At 35.9% G+C, this 19,602-nt stretch overlaps 1 protein-coding gene across 1 annotated transcript in view; it reads left to right on the plus strand.

The window, feature by feature from the left end:
- Positions 1 to 3,554: 3,554 nt before the first annotated feature.
- Positions 3,555 to 19,602, plus strand: part of LOC146141292 (protein NLRC5-like) — a 31,105-nt gene continuing 15,057 nt past the window's right edge. The window contains exons 1-2 of the mRNA XM_083392871.1: positions 3,555 to 3,590; positions 4,007 to 4,250. Of these exons, the coding sequence (XP_083248997.1) occupies positions 3,555 to 3,590; positions 4,007 to 4,250 (280 nt within the window). The remainder of the gene's footprint in view (positions 3,591 to 4,006; positions 4,251 to 19,602) is intronic.

A 19,602-nucleotide genomic window follows, 5' to 3' on the forward strand; every position in this document is an offset into this window, starting at 1 on the left:
CTTTGGGTTTGCTTTAAACGACAAAACAAAGACGCCATTTTGTTTTCAAGGACGAGTTGTAAAACATTTTTTTAATTTGTGGTAATTTTTTTTCGTATTTATTGGTGAATAAGATAATATTTAGCCCATATTTGAATACCCATGTGTATCAATTGTGCTTGCGAGTAATATGGCATTGTCAAAATGCATAAATCTGCTTCGTGTATCTTGTGGCACATTAAGATATACGCCATCTTATTTCGGGTCTGTTGGATTGTAAATGTTTACCTTAACAAGATGCAGTTTTAATGCAGTTTAACGGGAATTTAGACAAAGTGTGGTGGAATCACGGGTTTCATAAAGTCCAACGTTCAGTTGTTTTTCCGAACACAACGTGTTGGCCTCTCGTTGTAACATCGGGCGTTTATCGCAAGTCAAACAAAGGTGTGACTTAAACAGCCAATCACAACGCACAACGAAACATGTTTGAGAGCTGATTTAAATGTAAGTCTTTGTCACAAGGCCGAAGTTGTTTTTTAGAATGAGCTGATAACATTGAATTCAGGTCAAAGTTTGTTTTGTGGCTTTTGAAGCAAAAAATGTCAATTAACTTATAACCTTAATTCAACCTTGCTGGAAAAGATAAAATATGTTTGGTTCTGCATCAGCTAAAAACATCTCTTTATGAATAGGTTAATACAGTGTTTCTCAAATCATATTTTCACTGTGATCATGGACGACGCCGTGACAAATTTTACACCAAACAAACGCAATTTTGCGCGAACGCTTTTCTTAAATGTAATTAGAGCCATTTTCCGAACAATTCTTCCCCCTGGATTAAAGTTTGTTATATTGAAAAACCGCAAAACTATGTAACAACAAAAATATTCCGTTAAAGCATTACGGCCCGCCGAGGCATTTTTAAGCTTAAAAATGGCCCGTGACTTGCCAAATGTTGCCCCTGTACTATTTTATGATGCCATTTGATGAAGGGCGTTTAGCTTGACGAATTCAGAGGTTGTTTAGCAAATACAGAAGCGCGCTTTATTCACAAAAGGTCGACTCTCGCCAATGTAGCTTCTACGAGTGTATGCTTCAGTCTACACACCGCTTCATGTACATTAAGCTTGCTGCGGTGCGAATCGGTGTGAATCTGGGTTATTATGTCTGAAACATTTAGCGCGACTCGGTGTTTTGTTACAGAGCTTTGTGTTGAGCGTTGGTGCGCAGTAAACGTGTGGAAGCCAGGGGCGGGCCACGAGGCCATTCCCCTCACAAAAACTGCATTTGTTGCCAATTACAACAACGTAATGTAAAGAAAAATGAATTACGATCCTTGAATGTGTTAACCTAGTTCAAGGGCGTCCTGCGTCTCATCACACCCTAAAAATATGACGTCACGTTTAGATGTAACTTTGTGACGTCATCTCTATATAAACGCAATTTGCGATACAAAAATTAATAGTGCAAGCTTAATATGTAAAAATGAAGATATCTCCTCGTCCTAATGCACGTTAATGACGACAATGACTTCGAATGGTTGCAAAAATTAATAATATTAAGTATTTTAGTCGCAATTTATTTATTGATTTAAATTCTTAAAACCTAATGAGAAGCGTCAGCAGTTAGCAGTTTGGCGAATTGCATTGATTCAACAGCTAATATTGTTTCACCTTAATCTATACAGTAGGCTATATATGCCAATTGTATTTAAAAGTTGCAAAATGGCTGTTATTACGAGCCATTTTAGCCGAGTATTTCAGTTCCTCTTTCAACTTTGGAACTTGTTATTGTGAAGCCAACGGGTTTCGTCTGTTTGGTTAAATATTGTAAGGTTTCTGTGCTACAGTCAAACTCACCCCAAACCTATCCAGTTGACGCCCTTAAATGGGTTGAGGTTTATGTGTTGTAAACCTTAAATCAGCTAGACGTTTAAGTTGGCGCTATAGTTGGCTGTGTTTTTGTGAAGCAGCCAAGCACAGAACGTGGCTTTACTGTGACAAAGAGGAGCCCGATGTTTCGCCTGGATAGTGCTACAATATATTTGCCCCTCGCTCAACAAATGCTGTGTGGGTTTGTTGTGTCGTAGCCAAGCACAGCCATAAAGAGCAACAGCGATCCAATTGTTGCAAACCCAAAGTCCCGAGCGCTTCTCGCGTTGAAAAGATCTATGTTGTGCCGAGTGACATCAACTGACGCGCGGCGCGTTTATTCTGAGCGCGCGATTCCTTTGTTCGAAAAGTTAGATGCTAATTAAGGGGAGGGCGTTTTGATCGACATTCAGAATTGTTGCCGAATACTAAAGGCGGGTCACACTTACGATTTGGTTTAGGGGTGAGGGGGTTTGGGGTGAGGGGCATCAGGAGTCAACCCCAACTCGCCTGTATGTTGGTTTAGTTAAAATTAATTAATTGAGTTCCTATTTTCAGCTAAGACAAGAACAATTTAGAATTTTCTGTAAACTCGGTTTGATTATACTAAATGTAGTTTTTGTTTTTCCTTATAATTTATATTGAAGTTTGTCTAAACTCTATATTGAAGTTTGTCTAAACTCTATACTGAAGTTTGTCTAAATAAATAGAAACAAGCTCTGCTAATAAAATTAAAAAAATATTTTTTATTTATTTTTAAACGGCAAATAACTTTATTTACAAATTTTAAGTTGGAACATTGTGAGTTTCGATGTTTTTAAACTAAATTCGGCTCCGATATTATCGGACGAGTATCGATACCACCGCTTGGTATCGTGTATCGGCTCCGATCCGATATTATCGGACGAGTACCGATACTACCACTTGGTATCGTGTATCGGCTCCGATATTATCGGACGAGTATCGATACCACCGCTTGGTATCGTGTATCGGCTCCGATATTATCGGACGAGTATCGATACCACCGCTTGGTATCGTGTATCGGCTCCGATCCGATATTATCGGACGAGTATCGATACTACCACTTGGTATCGTGTATCGGCTCCGATCCGATATTATCGGACGAGTATCGATACTACCACTTGGTATCGTGTATCGGCTCCGATCCGATATTATCGGACGAGTATCGATACTACCACTTGGTATCGTGTATCGGCTCCGATCCGATATTATCGGACGAGTACCGATACTACCACTTGGTATCGTGTATCGGCTCCGATCCGATATTATCGGACGAGTACCGATACAACCACTAGGCATCGGGTATCGGCTCCGATCCGATATTATCGGACGAGTATCGATACTACCACTTGTTTCGGGTATCGGCTCCGATCCGATATTATCGGACGAGTACCGATACTACCACTTGGTATCGTGTATCGGCTCCGATCCGATATTATCGGACGAGTACCGATACTACCACTTGGTATCGTGTATCGGCTCCGATATTATCGGACGAGTACCGATACTACCGCTTGGCTTCAGTTGTTCATTGTTATCATTTTGGTTTTTTTGTAAATTTTCTTATTGGTATTTAGAAAATGGTTAAGCCATAATGATGTTAGAACTTGTATATAACACACAATGCTTACTGTTTGTTTAGATAATGTAAATAATATATTGTTTTAACTCGTGTATTTGAAAATGGCCGAAGAAAACACAACCAACATTACTTGTGAAGTAAGTTGAATTTGTTTTAAAGTTTCTTTATAAATATAGTTGAGAACTAATAAATTAACCTACTAAGAAAAATAAAGGCATTTGGTCCAAACAACAAAAAATATATCAACTAAATATGGGTGGCCAACTTACTGTATTTACTGTAAATACAATCCGGTGCAGACCTAGGATTTTTAAGTTAACCGCCCTCAAAAATAAGGTCACTTGAAAAATATGGAGAAAATATATTTCCTATACTTTTAGTTAATTTTCTACCAAATTCCTGCGTAAACATTTTTTTAACAAAAAAAAAACAATGAAATATTTTAACGTAGACTTTTGTTGCTGGCGATCAACCAATTGAACATCAAACAGTGCATCAGACAGTGCATCAGACAGTGCATAAGACAGTGAAAGTTGTGCATTTAAGCATTCAGAATGCATTAATTGCGCCACAACTTGCACTTCAAGGGGAAACACCTCTAAGTGTTGGGCCATCCACTTCTCAACGAGGGGAAACACCTCTAAGGGTTGGGCCATCCACTTCTCAACAAGGGGAAACCCCTCTAAGTGCTGGGCCATCCACTTCTCAACAAGGGAAAACACCTCTAAGGGTTGGGCCATCAACTCCTCAACAAGGGGAAACCCCTCTGAGTATTGGGCCATCAACTTCTCAACAAGGTATTTTAGATAAAATAAATATTAGGAAATTTGTTAACAAAAGTGCGATTTAAATATTAAAGTTTTTCTACCTTAAATTAAGTGGTCTATTTTCCAGCACACTTTTAGGATGTTGCTCCTAACCAGAAACCGGAAGAATTGTTGATTTTTACTGATAAATGCAAAATGAAAATATTGTGTGAAAATATATTTTAATCAAATGTTATTGGCCTTCATCACATTCTGACGTTGCATGAAAATTTTACAACAACTAAATCTTAAATAGCGTTTATATTAAAAAAAATGGCAAAAGATATAATTTAGGGAACATGGCGTGGTTGGCATAAAATGATATGTGTCAGTCACAGAAAAAAGATGTTTAAAAAAGATATTCGTGGTACAAAACTTTATAATAAATGAATTAAAAAATTCTTTTTTTTCTTAGGAGGCCTTCGCACAAAATTATGCCAACTTAGAAATACGTTAGTACAAAATTTCCATTAGCTAACAGGTACCTAAAGAATATATATTTAAATTAGCATTATTATAGTTATTTACACAAATCTAATCATGGTTGGGATTTTGCACTCGCCCGTTTGCAAATGCGAGTGCAAAATTGCTACGGTGCTGATTGACACCAACTCGCCCGACTGGCGAGTGGCTTCGGCGAAAAATTTAATCAGTTGGTGTAGGACAACTTGTGTTAAGCACCACTACTAAGCGAAATGTTACTTAGCGCCAGTTATTTCCCCCAAAAATAAGACGCAAATACATTCAACACTACACAAATAATAAGGTTAATCGAAGTCACGTTTGAACTCGTAATAATGACTCTTTGTCCCGTTTGAAAAAAATATTTTACCGGCAATCAATAAACGACTTAATTGCTACAGTGGCAAATAGTTAAACTTCATTGTTTAACTAATACGTTGTTAATTTTCAAATGTTTAACCCGGTTGTTGACGCCGTTGAAAAAGTTTATTGGACTTGCGATGTACCCAGCGATAAAAAAAATACTTTTTTGTATTTATTCAATTGTTTGTATTGGGAAATTAAGAGCAATTGCTGCAATTTTTTGGTAACAATAAGTTCGAATGGAAATGTTTTATAATCTTATTTGTAAGCAGTGTTTTTTAACATGGTTTGAGAGACTGAAACGGTCCACTGAACACTAAGATATTTTAAAATATCGCCTACTGTGTAACTACAACTAAAAACTAGACGGGGTTGCGGTTGTTGTATATTTTGTCATGGGGTATTTTTCAGGGCCTTATTTCATGGGTGATTCAATAATTGGGTCATTATAAATAGAGTTCTCTACCAGGTTGTTTTTGTAGTATTACGTATTATACTTTGGTTTATTCGTTTTACGCTTTACGTTAAGTTGTAGCATACTTTCTCTTGTCTTGTTTCTGCAAGCAAAAACAAATAGTGGCCGAAAATTTCATGCCTTCACTTTTGACGAAGATGCAAATATTTTTACAAAACAAAAAAGCCTATCGTTTTAACACCCTCCCCCCAAACCAAATAAAACCTATTCCCCCTATTAATAAAAAAACTGCAATCCATTAAAAAAATATTTTTGATTCCCCTGAAACCAAAGATAAACGATAAACAAAACTAACATTCTCCACCCGGGAGTAAATATTTCATTAACAAAACAATATTCTTACATTTTTTTTCAAACGCCTTCAAAAAGTGCTACCCCAACTCTTGGGCCAAAATAACAAAAATCTTTCTTCATCATCTTTTTTTATCTAAATTCAAATTAACTTTTTGTATTAATTTTCTGCAAAGGCACCCGATTGTTGGGTTGTTTAGGCGTGAAAAACAAAAAAGGGATTCGTAGTATCATTTTTATGGTTTACTAGCGGTTTGATTTAAATAACTAGCATATTGGCGACCACTTAATAAAGGGAGATATATTGCTAGATATTACTGTCGCTAGGTTGGCGTAGAGAGCTTCAAATAACTTAAAGTTACACTATTTTATTGCGAACAAATAGGGCCCGCTCATAATTTTAAACCTATAAACCAAAATTACATAATAAACATAAATTTTAAAGATGAAAGCCGAATATGTCAAGTTTTAAAGGTTAACTTTATGAGTACCAGATTATAGACCCTCAAACTTTTTGAGGCACAATTAACAAAATCCGTTTTTAAATAAGAACAATGAACACGGTAAAAACAATTAAAAAAACATTTTTGCGCAAAAACACTTAACTTAAGCTGCTAGTTTGCGGTCTGTTTCGCGTGACAACAGCAAGTTTCTTAAAGTTTAAAAACCTTATGATGTTTCCGGCCTTTTTATGCCCCTTAAACCTTTATGTAAAAAATATAGCAGTCTTAGTAAATAGTATTCCACGACAGATTTTGTTTTGTTTACTTGTGAATATAAAATCATTATATCATCTTCGTTGTATAAATAGATGACTGCTTTTACCAATATAGACAAAAAAATTACATTTCATTCTTAAAACTGCGAGATTTTTATCTAGAATTCATTAGACTGTTTCTTACCGTATTCCGTATTTGTTTATTAAGACAAAAATTTAGAATGCGCACACAATTTCAAGATGACGTTATACATTTCGATGAACTGGTTATACTGCGAAATATAAATGCTTATGGTAACATACTAAACAGTTTCCATAAATGCATATGACATAGGATGGCCAGGGAGACTTTTAGGTTTTTTCTGTATTTGTTTGGCCTTCGTGGCTTCTGGCGTTTTAAAGTAAACTACAACGCTTTGGCGTGATCTGTTTCGCTGCAATCAAGGTGCCCCTTTGTCACTTATTAGCGCGAAACAGCCTCCACAACATTTTCCTTTCAACCTATTATGGCTATCGAAATTATAGTCCGAACAGCTGTACCAAATATTAAAGTTGTACCACACTTATAATGGATCTTGCCCAATATTCGACTTTTAACATAACTCATGCCAGCCTTTGCGCTTTAAATGATAATCCTGGTAATGGAGATTGTAATGTTTCTTTGAAGTGTGTGTTTTGGCTAAAAGTGAAAATATTTTGCTCTGTGCATTAATAAAACATTTAGTGCATGTTCCACTTAATACAGCGTTTCTCAACCGGTGCGCCGCGGCGCACTGGTGCGCCATGGAAGGCTGCTAGGTGCGCCGCGAGCGAAAGGAAAAAACATGCCAAAATAAGTTCAAAATTAATCGGATTAATTTAAATCGGAATAAGACTTTAATGGACAAAATAACGTTTTTAGTCTCGAAAGCTGGAAGTTTTTTTAAAGATATGCAACCATAAAACCCATATAATAAAAAAAATTGCAGGCAATTGAAGAGAAATACCGGTACTCCCGAAAATCGCGCTCGCTTCGCTTGTAAGGTGCACCCTACGTTTTCATACGTCTTTAGGTGCGCCCCCAAGTAAAAATGATTAAGAAACACTGACTTAATAGATTGCGGCAAACTCGTTTAGTTATTTCTAAAAACAGGAAACGAATTTTCCAAAACCACCAAAAAACTGATTTCGTTTTATAATTGCCCATTATATTCTACCATTGCAAGCGAAAAGTTTTACAGTTTTTGTGTAATTAATTTTTCCAGTTAAAATTCAAAAATGTGATTCTTCCTAATCCTTGCGAATAATTATATTTTTATGGTAGTGAAGCATTAAATAAACGTTGTTGGGTAATCGCAAGCGCGTAAAAGGTTCCGGTTCTGATTAATCGTAGCCTAATTCGGTTTGATTATTATGTTTCGCTATTCATTACGTATTTTCGTTCCCATGAGGTGCATTGGAGGTCACTAGAACCACATCACTGCAGTTTGTAGGCGACAATAAACATAAATTATATTGCGTTACGCGGTGTCTGTTTAGGGCGGTCAGGCAACCGTTTCAATATAATGCAGCCAACCAAAGATCATTTCACTACAGAGCAGTAGAAACTCCCCCAGACTGCAGCTGCGAAAAAGACGTCAAACGTTTGTGCGCCCAACTGTAACATAATGGATGAAAGACATTGTAAAAATGTATTTTTGTTTTAAAAAGGATTTTCCTAAAATCCTAAGACTGCAATTGACATATTATTGTGACATTAAATTTGAAAAAATAATTTTTCAATTGAAAATCGTTTTTTAAACATTTAAACCAAAATAGACAAGTTTTTTACAAAGAGCTGCATGAGATGCAAAGTTTACTTTTGTAAATCTTATAGAATTGCACAACGATTCCATTAAAACGAGCTAAATCATACTATGGCCACAACGTTATACAATGTTAGCTTTCAGTGTAGAATCCATAACACACCGTAGCCACTACATACCGTAATACGGGTTTTTAGAGTAACATGATACATTTCAAAGAATGGATTATATTGTGGTTTGCCTAATGCAGAGGTTCCCAACCTGTGGTACGCGTACCACCAGTGGTACGCGAAGGTTGTTCAGGTGGTACGCGAGTAGTTTTTCGTTTTTAAAAACCTGGATTCACAACTTTTATATTTTGTTCATTTGTTGTTTTACAAAAAAAATCCTGAAGCCTATTCATTGTTACGTAACTATCCCCGTTGTTTTGTACCATTATACGATCTTCCAAATACAGGTCATGTCAATAGGGAGCACAGTTGCTTTAAAAAGCCATACAACGCTGTGGGACAGTGGGTCCTAGGGGGCGCCAAGCAATTCTTAGGTAGGCGCAAGGTCTACCTTCCAGTTTTTAACTTTTTATACTGATTTTTTCAGTTCCATGTTGCGTTAGTTATTAAATTTGCTTGTATGCCGTCCTATGCATAACATCAAAATTACACATGTTTAGAAAAGAAACTGAAAAAAAAATTCATAATTTTGCAAATTGCGAACTTCGCGGCTGCTTATGTTTAATAAAGCTTCTCGAATTTTGGGACAATATTTGGAACTTATTACCGGCTATTGGGCTGTGTTTAGTCAGAACAGTTTTGATATAGTTGAAGCAGATCCGCCTTCTCCACAAACTGTGTTTTGTCAATTTTAACAACAAAACTACGTAAACACTTTGAATTACTTTTTTTTTGCGCATGACTAATTGGTGGAAACTCAGATATTTTTGCGCCAATTTTTAATGTTATTTGCAGTAAATAGCCTTAGCATTGTGTGTCATCACACTTTTTAAAACTCGATTACCGCAATATGTCTGTCAAAATCAGCTCGATGTAAACCAATATATCGAGCACGAGCAACTTTTGTGTGTCTCCCAAATTAAAGTTTAGCCAATACAAACCAAATGAACGCATTTTATTTCGCGCTTCGCGCCACGAAGAGTTAACTTTTAAAAATACCGAATCTCTTCTAGTATTATTGTTTAATATCTAAGGGTGGCGCAAGGCACAGGACAATTACCAGGGGCGCAGCAGAAAAATAGGTAAGAACCACTGTTCTAAAAAAAGTGGTACGCGTGGCAGTTCAAAGTGTCCCAAGTGGTACGAGATCGTAAAAAGGTTGGAAACCCCTGGCCTAATGCATTAATGAATAAAAATACACAAATACATAGGCTTATAAAAACATAATGGACAGTTTTCGTAATTGTAGATAACAGCCGATGGCAGGGAAGATGTTTAGGTTTCGGCTGTGTATTGACATACTTGTGTCTGGCGTTTCAAAGCAGAATGTACTCCCTTGGCGGAATCTGTTTCGCTGCTTTAACAGTGCCCCTTTGTCGCGTAACGCGAGACAGTCTGCCGGTTTCGTTTTAACCATATCCTTTTGGGGAAATATTGCTACCGCTAGGTTGGATTACAGAGCTATTTGTACCCTCAGCTTAAGGCCCCTAGGTAAATAGACTTCTAAACCCTGAAAGGCACATCTAAATATACGCCTCCATCTTGTATGGACATTTGAAATCTCTCCAAATTATAGTTTTCCTGTAAAACTCTGGACAAAAAACGGTCTGAAACAAACCAAAAACAACTAGACGGGGGTGCGGTTGTTGTATATTTTGTCAGGGGATATATTTTCAGGGCTTAGTGTTTATTTTCAATTTTTACTTTATTTTAATTTTTTTTTTTTTTAATTTTTTTTTTAATATTTTGTATTGTGTACTTTATATTATATATTTTGTTTTTCATTTTCCTTAACTTGTTTCTGCAAGCAAAAACAGATATGGGCCGAAAACTTCCCCACTTAAAATATGCCTTTGATGCGAAAGGGGTTCAAATATGGCGTAGAATTTGGGGAATGATCGAAACATATATTTGATAAATAGAATTTACTTAGATAATGCATATGGCTATTTTATTAAATTTTGACCAGCTTACGTGTTTGAAAATCAAATATTATCATTCTCTTAAAGACTAAAAATGGTTTAACGCCTATGGTTTGCTATACTTTTGCAAACTTTCACTAGGTAATTTTTTACCATAGCTTGGTCCGAGCAATCACTGTTAAAACAGGCTTTAAATCTGTCGTTTCAAACAATATGAAAAACACTATTACGTGCCTAATACGCAAACTATTAAATCGAAAGTTTTGCTAGATAAGTTTAGGCCTGATGTTGGTATGCTGGTTGGAGCAAGATGCACAACAGGTGCTAACAGAGAGGCGTAGACTGCCTTAAGATTTCGCATTTAAACTTGCGGCGGTAAATACACCCTATTGACACTTAATTATTAGGCGAAGCTTATCGCGAAGTAATTGGTCGCCCCAAAAAATGCTGACGCCGCATTTAAAGCAAGCATTATAAATGTGTCGCCGATATTCTGCCTTGAACATCCCTACTCGAAATGCTTCCCTCCGTTAATTGTACGGTGGGTGAAACTTTATTCACGGCCTTACCTCTTTGTGTATTACCGCGACAATACGATGAAATACGATTTGGAGAATATTGGAAACATCGTATTTGGAGAATATTTGCTATTTGCACCTGTTCTGTATGTTACTCCAATCCAACATATCTACACACAATTATAAGTTGTGTATAATAATATAATAACTTATGGCTTTGAAGCGAAGGGGGTTCAAATATGGCGTAGATTTTGGCAAATGATCGAAACATACATTTGATCAATAAAAATTTACGTAGATAATGCTTACGGCCATGTTATTACATTTTGGTCAGCTAGCATGTTTAAAAAGTCAATATTTTCATTCTCTCTAAATGATTTAACGTCTATGGTTTGCTATACTTTTTCCAACTTTTACTGTGTAAATTTTTACCATGCCTTGGTCTTAGCAATCACTGTTGAAACAGAGTTTAAATCTGTAGTTTTGAGCAATATGCAAACACGTTTATGTGCCTAATAAGCCACGTTTTATATTGAAAGTTTTGCCAATTTAAATCCAATAAACGCAAGATTTATTTATTTATGACGCCATGTTATGACGTAGCTTTGTAACGTCGTCGTTAAGAATGCGTTAAACTTAAGCTTTTCGTTGTTGCGGCCCTTGTATAATTATATTTGCTTAGACCTGGTGTTGATATGTTTGAATGGTGCAACAATTACAACATGTGCTAACAGAGATGTATACACTGCCTGTAGGATTCGCATTTAAATTTGCGGTGGTAAAATATTTTGTGTTGTAAGAGCAATAGGTTTTTTTACTTAGAGAGGCCTCTTTATGAAAGGCAAGTCGCATGTGCATAGTTTTACTAGGCAAGCCACTTCCAACACAAATGTTACACGCGCGGGACAATAGGGCGCAGCAGGGATGCCAGCAGCCGCCTCGTCGCGACGCGAGCTGGACAAAGCAAGCGAATATGAACGAATTCTGTATGAAAGTTTTTCTGCTGCTAGATGGCTGTCGTTAGCTACAAAGTGCTAAAACGCAATATTTCAGGTTTTTACCCCCCAAGCAAAGGCCCCTGGGAGTGCAGCCTCATAAACTTTTACAAAGCACCTACATACCACTCTACGCCATGTCTGAAAATTTGAAGGTTCTACGATGTCTACTTTTTCTATAAAGCTTCGGACAAAACTCGGTCTGAAACAAACCATAGGAAACCAAAAAAGAACTAGACGGGGGTGCGGTTGTTGTATATTTTGTCAGGGGGTATATTTTCAGGGCTTAGTGTTTATTTTCAATTTTTACTTTATTTTATTTTTTTTATTTTATTTTATTTTATTTTTTTTTAATATTTTGTATTGTGTATTTTATATTATATATTTTGTTTTTTTCTTTTCCTTAACTTGTTTCTGCAAGCAAAAACAGATATGGGCCGAAAACCTCCCAACTTAACTTATGCCTTTGATGCGAAAGGGGTTCAAATATGGCGTAGAATTTGGGGAATGATCGAAACATACATTTCATAAATAGAATTTACGTAGATAATGCGTATGGTCATTTTATTAAATTTTGACCAGCTTTCGTGTTTGAAAAGCAAATATTATTATTCTCTTAAAGACTAAAAATGGTTTAACGCCTATGGTTTGCTATACTTTTGCAAACTTTTACTCGGTAATTTTTTACCATGGCTTGGGCCGAGCAATCACTGTTAAAACAGGCTTTAAATCTGAGTTTTAAACAATATGAAAAACACTATTATGTTCTCAATACGCAAACTATTAAATCGAAGGTTTTGCTAGATGTTTAGGCCTGATGTTGGTAGTATGCTGGTTGGAGCAAGATGCACGACAGGTGCTAACAGAGAGGCGTAGACTGCCTTAAGATTTCGCATTTAAACTTGCGGCGGTAAATACACCTTATTGACATTTAATTATTAGGCGATGATTATCGCGAAGTAATTGGTCGCCCGAAAAAAAAACTAACGCCGCATTGAAAGCAAGCATTATAAATGAGTCGCCGATATTCTGCTTTGAACATCTCTACTCGCAATGCTTCCCTCCGTTAATTGTACGGTGGGTGAAACTTTATTCACGGCCTTACCTCTTTGTGTATTACCGCGACAATACGATGAAATACGATTTGGAGAATATTGGAAAAATCGTATTTGGAGAATATTTGCTATTTGCACCTGTATGGTATGTTACTCCAATCCAACATATCAACACACAATTTTAAGTTGTGTAGGCCTGGTGTTGATATGTTGGATTAGAGTTGCCACCAGATTTCGCATTTAAATTTGCGGCGGTAAAATAAGTTGTTTCTTAACAGCATTAAGTAATTTTACTAAAGAGAAGCCTCGTTTTAAAATGCAAGTCGCACGAGCCCAGTTTAAGACGTGACACTTCGCACAATGAAAGTCTCACGCGCGGGACAATAAAGCCCAGCAGGCGGTAAGTCGCTTCGTCACTTCACAAGCTGGACAAATCAAGCGAATATGAACGAATTCTGTATGAAAGTTTTTCTGCTGCTAGATGGCAGTTGTTAGCTACAAAGTGCTAAAACGCAATATTTCAGGTTTTTACCCCCCAAGCAAAGGCCCCTGGGGGTGCAGCCTCATAAACTTTTAGAAAGCACCTACATACCACTCTACGCCATGTCTGAAAATTTGAAGGTTCTACGATGTATACTTTTTCTATAAAGCTTCGGACAAAAGTCGGTCTGAAACAAACCATAGGAAACCATAGGAAACCAAAAAAGAATAACGGCAAAAACAAGATATGTCCCGAAAATAAATTTTCGGCCCATATAACTAGACGGGGGTGCGGTTGTTGTTTATTTTGTCAGGGGTATACTTTCAAGGTTTAGTGTCATTTTTTTTTAATTTTTAATTTTTTTTTTTTTTCAATTTTTTTTTTAAGATTTTTGATTGACTTAATTATTTATTTTTATTTTTCAATATTTTTATTTTTTAATCTTTATTTTTATTATTTATTTTTTTTATTTAGTTTTTTTTGATTTTTGTTTTAATTTTTAATTTTTTATGTTTTATTTTTATTTTCATTTTTTTTTTTATTTAATACTTTTTATTTTTTAATATTTTGTATTGTGTATTTTATATTATATATTTTATTTTTCATTTTCCTTAACTTGTTTCTGCAAGCAAAAACAGATATGGGCCGAAAAATTCCCCACTTAAGCCTTTGATGCGAAAGGGATTCAAATATGGCATAGATTTTGGGAAATGATCGAAACATATATTTGATAAATAGAATTTACGTAGATAGTGTGTATGGCCATTTTATTACATTTTGGCCAGCTTACGTGTTTGAAAAACAAATATTATCATTCTCCCAAAGACTTAAAATGGTTTAACGCCTATGGTTTGCTATACTTTTGCAAACTTTTACTCGGTAAATTTTTACCATGGCTTGGTCCGAGCAATCACTGTTAAAACAGACTTTAAATCTGTAGTTTTAAACAATATGAAACACACTATTATGTTCTCAATACGCAAACTATTAAATCGAAAGTTTTGCTAGTTGTTTAGGCCTGATGTTGGTAGGTTGGTTGGAGCAACATGCACAACAGGTGCTAACAGAGAGGCGTACACTGCCTTAAGATTTCGCATTTAAATTTGCAGCGGACACTTGATTATTAGGCGAAGCTTATCGCAAAGTAATTGGTCGCCCGAAAAAATGCTGACGCTGCATTTAAAGCAAGCATTATAAATGTGTCGCCGATATTCTGCTTTGAACATCTCTACTCGCAATGCTTCCCTCCGTTAATTGTACGGTGGGTGAAACTTTATTCACGGCCTTACCTCTTTGTGTATTACCGCGACAATACGATGAAATACGATTTGGAGAATATTGGAAACATCGTATTTGGAGAATATTTGCTATTTGCACCTGTTCTGTATGTTACTCCAATCCAACATATCTACACACAATTATAAGTTGTGTAATATAATATAATAACTTATGGCTTTGAAGCGAAGGGGGTTCAAATATGGCGTAGATTTTGGCAAATGATCGAAACACACATTTGATCAATAAAAATTTACGTAGATAATGCTTACGGCCATGTTATTACATTTTGGTCAGCTAGCATGTTTAAAAAGTCAATATTTTCATTCTCTCTAAATGATTTAACGTCTATGGTTTGCTATACTTTTTCCAACTTTTACTGTGTAAATTTTTACCATGCCTTGGTCTGAGCAATCACTGTTGAAACAGAGTTTAAATCTGTAGTTTTGAGCAATATGCAAACACGTTTATGTGCCTAATAAGCCACGTTTTATATTGAAAGTTTTGCCAATTTAAATCCAATAAACGCAAGATTTATTTATTTATGACGCCATGTTATGACGTAGCTTTGTAACGTCGTCGTTAAGAATGCGTTAAACTTAAGCTTTTTGTTGTTGCGGCCCTTGTATAATTATATTTGTTTAGACCTGGTGTTGATATGTTTGAATGGTGCAACAATTACAACATGTGCTAACAGAGATGTGTACACTGCCTGTAGGATTCGCATTTAAATTTGCGGTGGTAAAATATTTTGTGTTGTAAGAGCAATAGGTTTTTTTACTTAGAGAGGCCTCTTTATGAAAGGCAAGTCGCATGTGCATAGTTTTACTAGGCAAGCCACTTCCAACACAAATGTTGCACGCGCGGGACAATAGGGCGCAGCAGGGATGCCAGCAGCCGCCTCGTCGCGACGCGAGCTGGACAAAGCAAGCGAATATGAACGAATTCTGTATGAAAGTTTTTCTGCTGCTAGATGGCTGTCGTTAGCTACAAAGTGCTAAAACGCAATATTTCAGGTTTTTACCCCCCAAGCAAAGGCCCCTGGGAGTGCAGCCTCATAAACTTTTACAAAGCACCTACATACCACTCTACGCCATGTCTGAAAATTTGAAGGTTTTACAATGTCTACTTTTTCTATAAAGCTTCGGACAAAAGTCGGTCTGAAACAAACCATAGGAAACCAAAAAAGACTAGACGGGGGTGCGGTTGTTGTATATTTTGTCAGGGGGTATAGTGTCAGGGCTTAGTGTTTATTTTTATTTAGTTTTAATTTTTTTTTGAAATTGATTTTATTTATTTATTTTTTTTTTTTCAATTTTTTTTTTCATATTCATTTTTTAATTTTTATTTTTTATTTTTTTTGTGTGTTTTTTATTTTTTTTTTTTTATTTTTTTTTTATTTTAATATATTTTTTATTTTACACTTTTTATTTTTTAATATTTTGTATTTTGTATTGTGTATTTTATATTATATATTTCATATTTTGTTTTTCATTTTCCTTAACTTGTTTCTGCAAGCAAAAACAGATATGGGCCGAAAACTTCCCCACTTTGATGCGAAAGGGGTTCAAATATGGCGTAGTATTTGGGGAATGATCGAAACATATATTTGATAAATAGAATTTGCGTAGATAATGTACATGGCCATTTTATTACATTTTGGCCAGAGCTTACGTGTTTGAAAACCAAATATTATCATTCTCCTCAAGACTTAAAATGGTTTAACGCCTATGGTTTGCAATACTTTTGCAAACTTTTACTCGGTAAATTTTTACCATGGCTTGGTCCGAGCAATCACTGTTAAAACAGACTTTAAATCTGTAGTTTTAAACAATATGAAACACACTATTATGTGCCTAATACGCAAACTATTAAATCGAAAGTTTTGCTAGTTGTTTAGGCCTGATATTGGTATGTTGGTTGGAGCAACATGCACAACAGGTGCTAACAGAGAGGCGTACACTGCCTTAAGATTTCGCATTTAAATTTGCGGCGGTAAATACACCCTATTGACACTTGATTATTAGGCGAAGCTTATCGCAAAGTAATAGGTCGCCCCAAAAAATGCTGACGCCGCATTTAAAGCAAGCATTATAAATGAGTCGCCGATATTCTGCTTTGAACATCTCTACTCGCAATGCTTCCCTCCGTTAATTGTACGGTGGGTGAAACTTTATTCACGGCCTTACCTCTTTGTGTATTACCGCAACAATACGATGAAATACGATTTGGAGAATATTGGAAAAATCGTATTTGGAGAATATTTGCTATTTGCACCTGTATAGTATGTTACTCCAATCCAACATATCAACACACAATTATAAGTTGTGTATAATCATATAATAACTTATGGCTTTGAAGCGAAGGGGGTTCAAATATGGCGTAGATTTTGGCAAATGATCGAAACATACATTTGATAAATAAAAATTTACGTAGATAATGCTTACGGCCATGTTATTACATTTTGGTCAGCTACCATGCCTTGGTCTGAGCAATCACTGTTGAAACAGAGTTTAAATCTGTAGTTCTGAGCAATATGCAAACACGTTTATGTGCCTAATAAGCCACGTTTTATATTGAAAGTTTTGCCAATTTAAATCCAATAAACGCAAGATTTATTTATTTATGACGCCATGTTATGACGTAGCTTTGTAACGTCGTCGTTAAGAATGCGTTAAACTTAAGCTTTTTGTTGTTGCGGCCCTTGTATAATTATATTTGCTTAGACCTGGTGTTGATATGTTTGAATGGTGCAACAATTACAACATGTGCTAACAGAGATGTGTACACTGCCTGTAGGATTCGCATTTAAATTTGCGGTGGTAAAATATTTTGTGTTGTAAGAGCAATAGGTTTTTTTACTTAGAGAGGCCTCTTTATGAAAGGCAAGTCGCATGTGCATAGTTTTACTAGGCAAGCCACTTCCAACACAAATGTTGCACGCGCGGGACAATAGGGCGCAGCAGGGATGCCAGCAGCCGCCTCGTCGCGACGCGAGCTGGACAAAGCAAGCGAATATGAACGAATTCTGTATGAAAGTTTTTCTGCTGCTAGATGGCTGTCGTTAGCTACAAAGTGCTAAAACGCAATATTTCAGGTTTTTACCCCCCAAGCAAAGGCCCCTGGGAGTGGAGCCTCATAAACTTTTACAAAGCACCTACATACCACTCTACGCCATGTCTGAAAATTTGAAGGTTCTACGATGTCTACTTTTTCTATAAAGCTTCGGACAAAAGTCGGTCTGAAACAAACCATAGGAAACCATAGGAAACCATAGGAAACCATAGGAAACCATAGGAAACCAAAAAAGAATAACGGCAAAAACAAGATATGTCCCGAAAATAAATTTTCGGCCCATATAAATAGCGGCAAAAACAAGATATGTCCCGAAAATAAATTTTCGGCCCATATAACTAGACGGGGTTGCGGTTGTTGTATATTTTGTTAGGGGGTATATTTTCAGGGCTTAGTATTTATTTTCAATTTTTACTTTATTTATTTATTTTTTATTTTTTATTTTTTTTTTTATTTTTTTTTTTTTAATATTTTGTATTGTGTACTTTATATTATATATTTTGTTTTTTATTTTCCTTAACTTGTTTCTGCAAGCAAAAACAGATATGGGCCGAAAACTTCCCCACTTAAAATATGCCTTTGATGCGAAAAGTGTTCAAATATGGCGTAGAATTTGGGGAATGATCGAAACATATATTTGATAAATAGAATTTACTTAGATAATGCATATGGCTATTTTATTAAATTTTGACCAGCTTACGTGTTTGAAAATCAAATATTATCATTCTCTTAAAGACTAAAAATGGTTTAACGCCTATGGTTTGCTATACTTTTGCAAACTTTCACTAGGTAATTTTTTACCATAGCTTGGTCCGAGCAATCACTGTTAAAACAGGCTTTAAATCTGTCGTTTCAAACAATATGAAAAACACTATCACGTACCTAATACGCAAACTATTAAATCGAAAGTTTTGCTAGATAAGTTTAGGTCTGATGTTGGTATGCTGGTTGGAGCAAGATGCACAACAGGTGCTAACAGAGAGGCGTAGACTGCCTTAAGATTTCGCATTTAAACTTGCGGCGGTAAATACACCCCATTGACACTTAATTATTACGCGAAGCTTATCGCGAAGTAATTGGTCGCCCCAAAAAATGCTGACGCCGCATTTAAAGCAAGCATTATAAATGTGTCGCCGATATTCTGCCTTGAACATCCCTACTCGAAATGCTTCCCTCCGTTAATTGTACGGTGGGTGAAACTTTATTCACGGCCTTACCTCTTTGTGTATTACCGCGACAATACGATGAAATACGATTTGGAGAATATTGGAAACATCGTATTTGGAGAATATTTGCTATTTGCACCTGTTCTGTATGTTACTCCAATCCAACATATCTACACACAATTATAAGTTGTGTATAATAATATAATAACTTATGGCTTTGAAGCGAAGGGGGTTCAAATATGGCGTAGATTTTGGCAAATGATCGAAACATACATTTGATCAATAAAAATTTACGTAGATAATGCTTACGGCCATGTTATTACATTTTGGTCAGCTAGCATGTTTAAAAAGTCAATATTTTCATTCTCTCTAATTGATTTTAACGTCTATGGTTTGCTATACTTTTTCCCACTTTTACTGTGTAAATTTTTACCATGCCTTGGTCTGAGCAATCACTGTTGAAACAGAGTTTAAATCTGTAGTTTTGAGCAATATGCAAACACGTTTATGTGCCTAATAAGCCACGTATTATATTGAAAGTTTTGCCAATTTAAATCCAATAAACGCAAGATTTATTTATTTATGACGCCATG

Source organism: Ascidiella aspersa, chromosome 6 (assembly GCF_963924565.1).
Source record: "Ascidiella aspersa chromosome 6, kaAscAspe10.2, whole genome shotgun sequence".
In the NCBI taxonomy this organism is placed as follows: Eukaryota; Metazoa; Chordata; class Ascidiacea; order Phlebobranchia; family Ascidiidae; genus Ascidiella; species Ascidiella aspersa.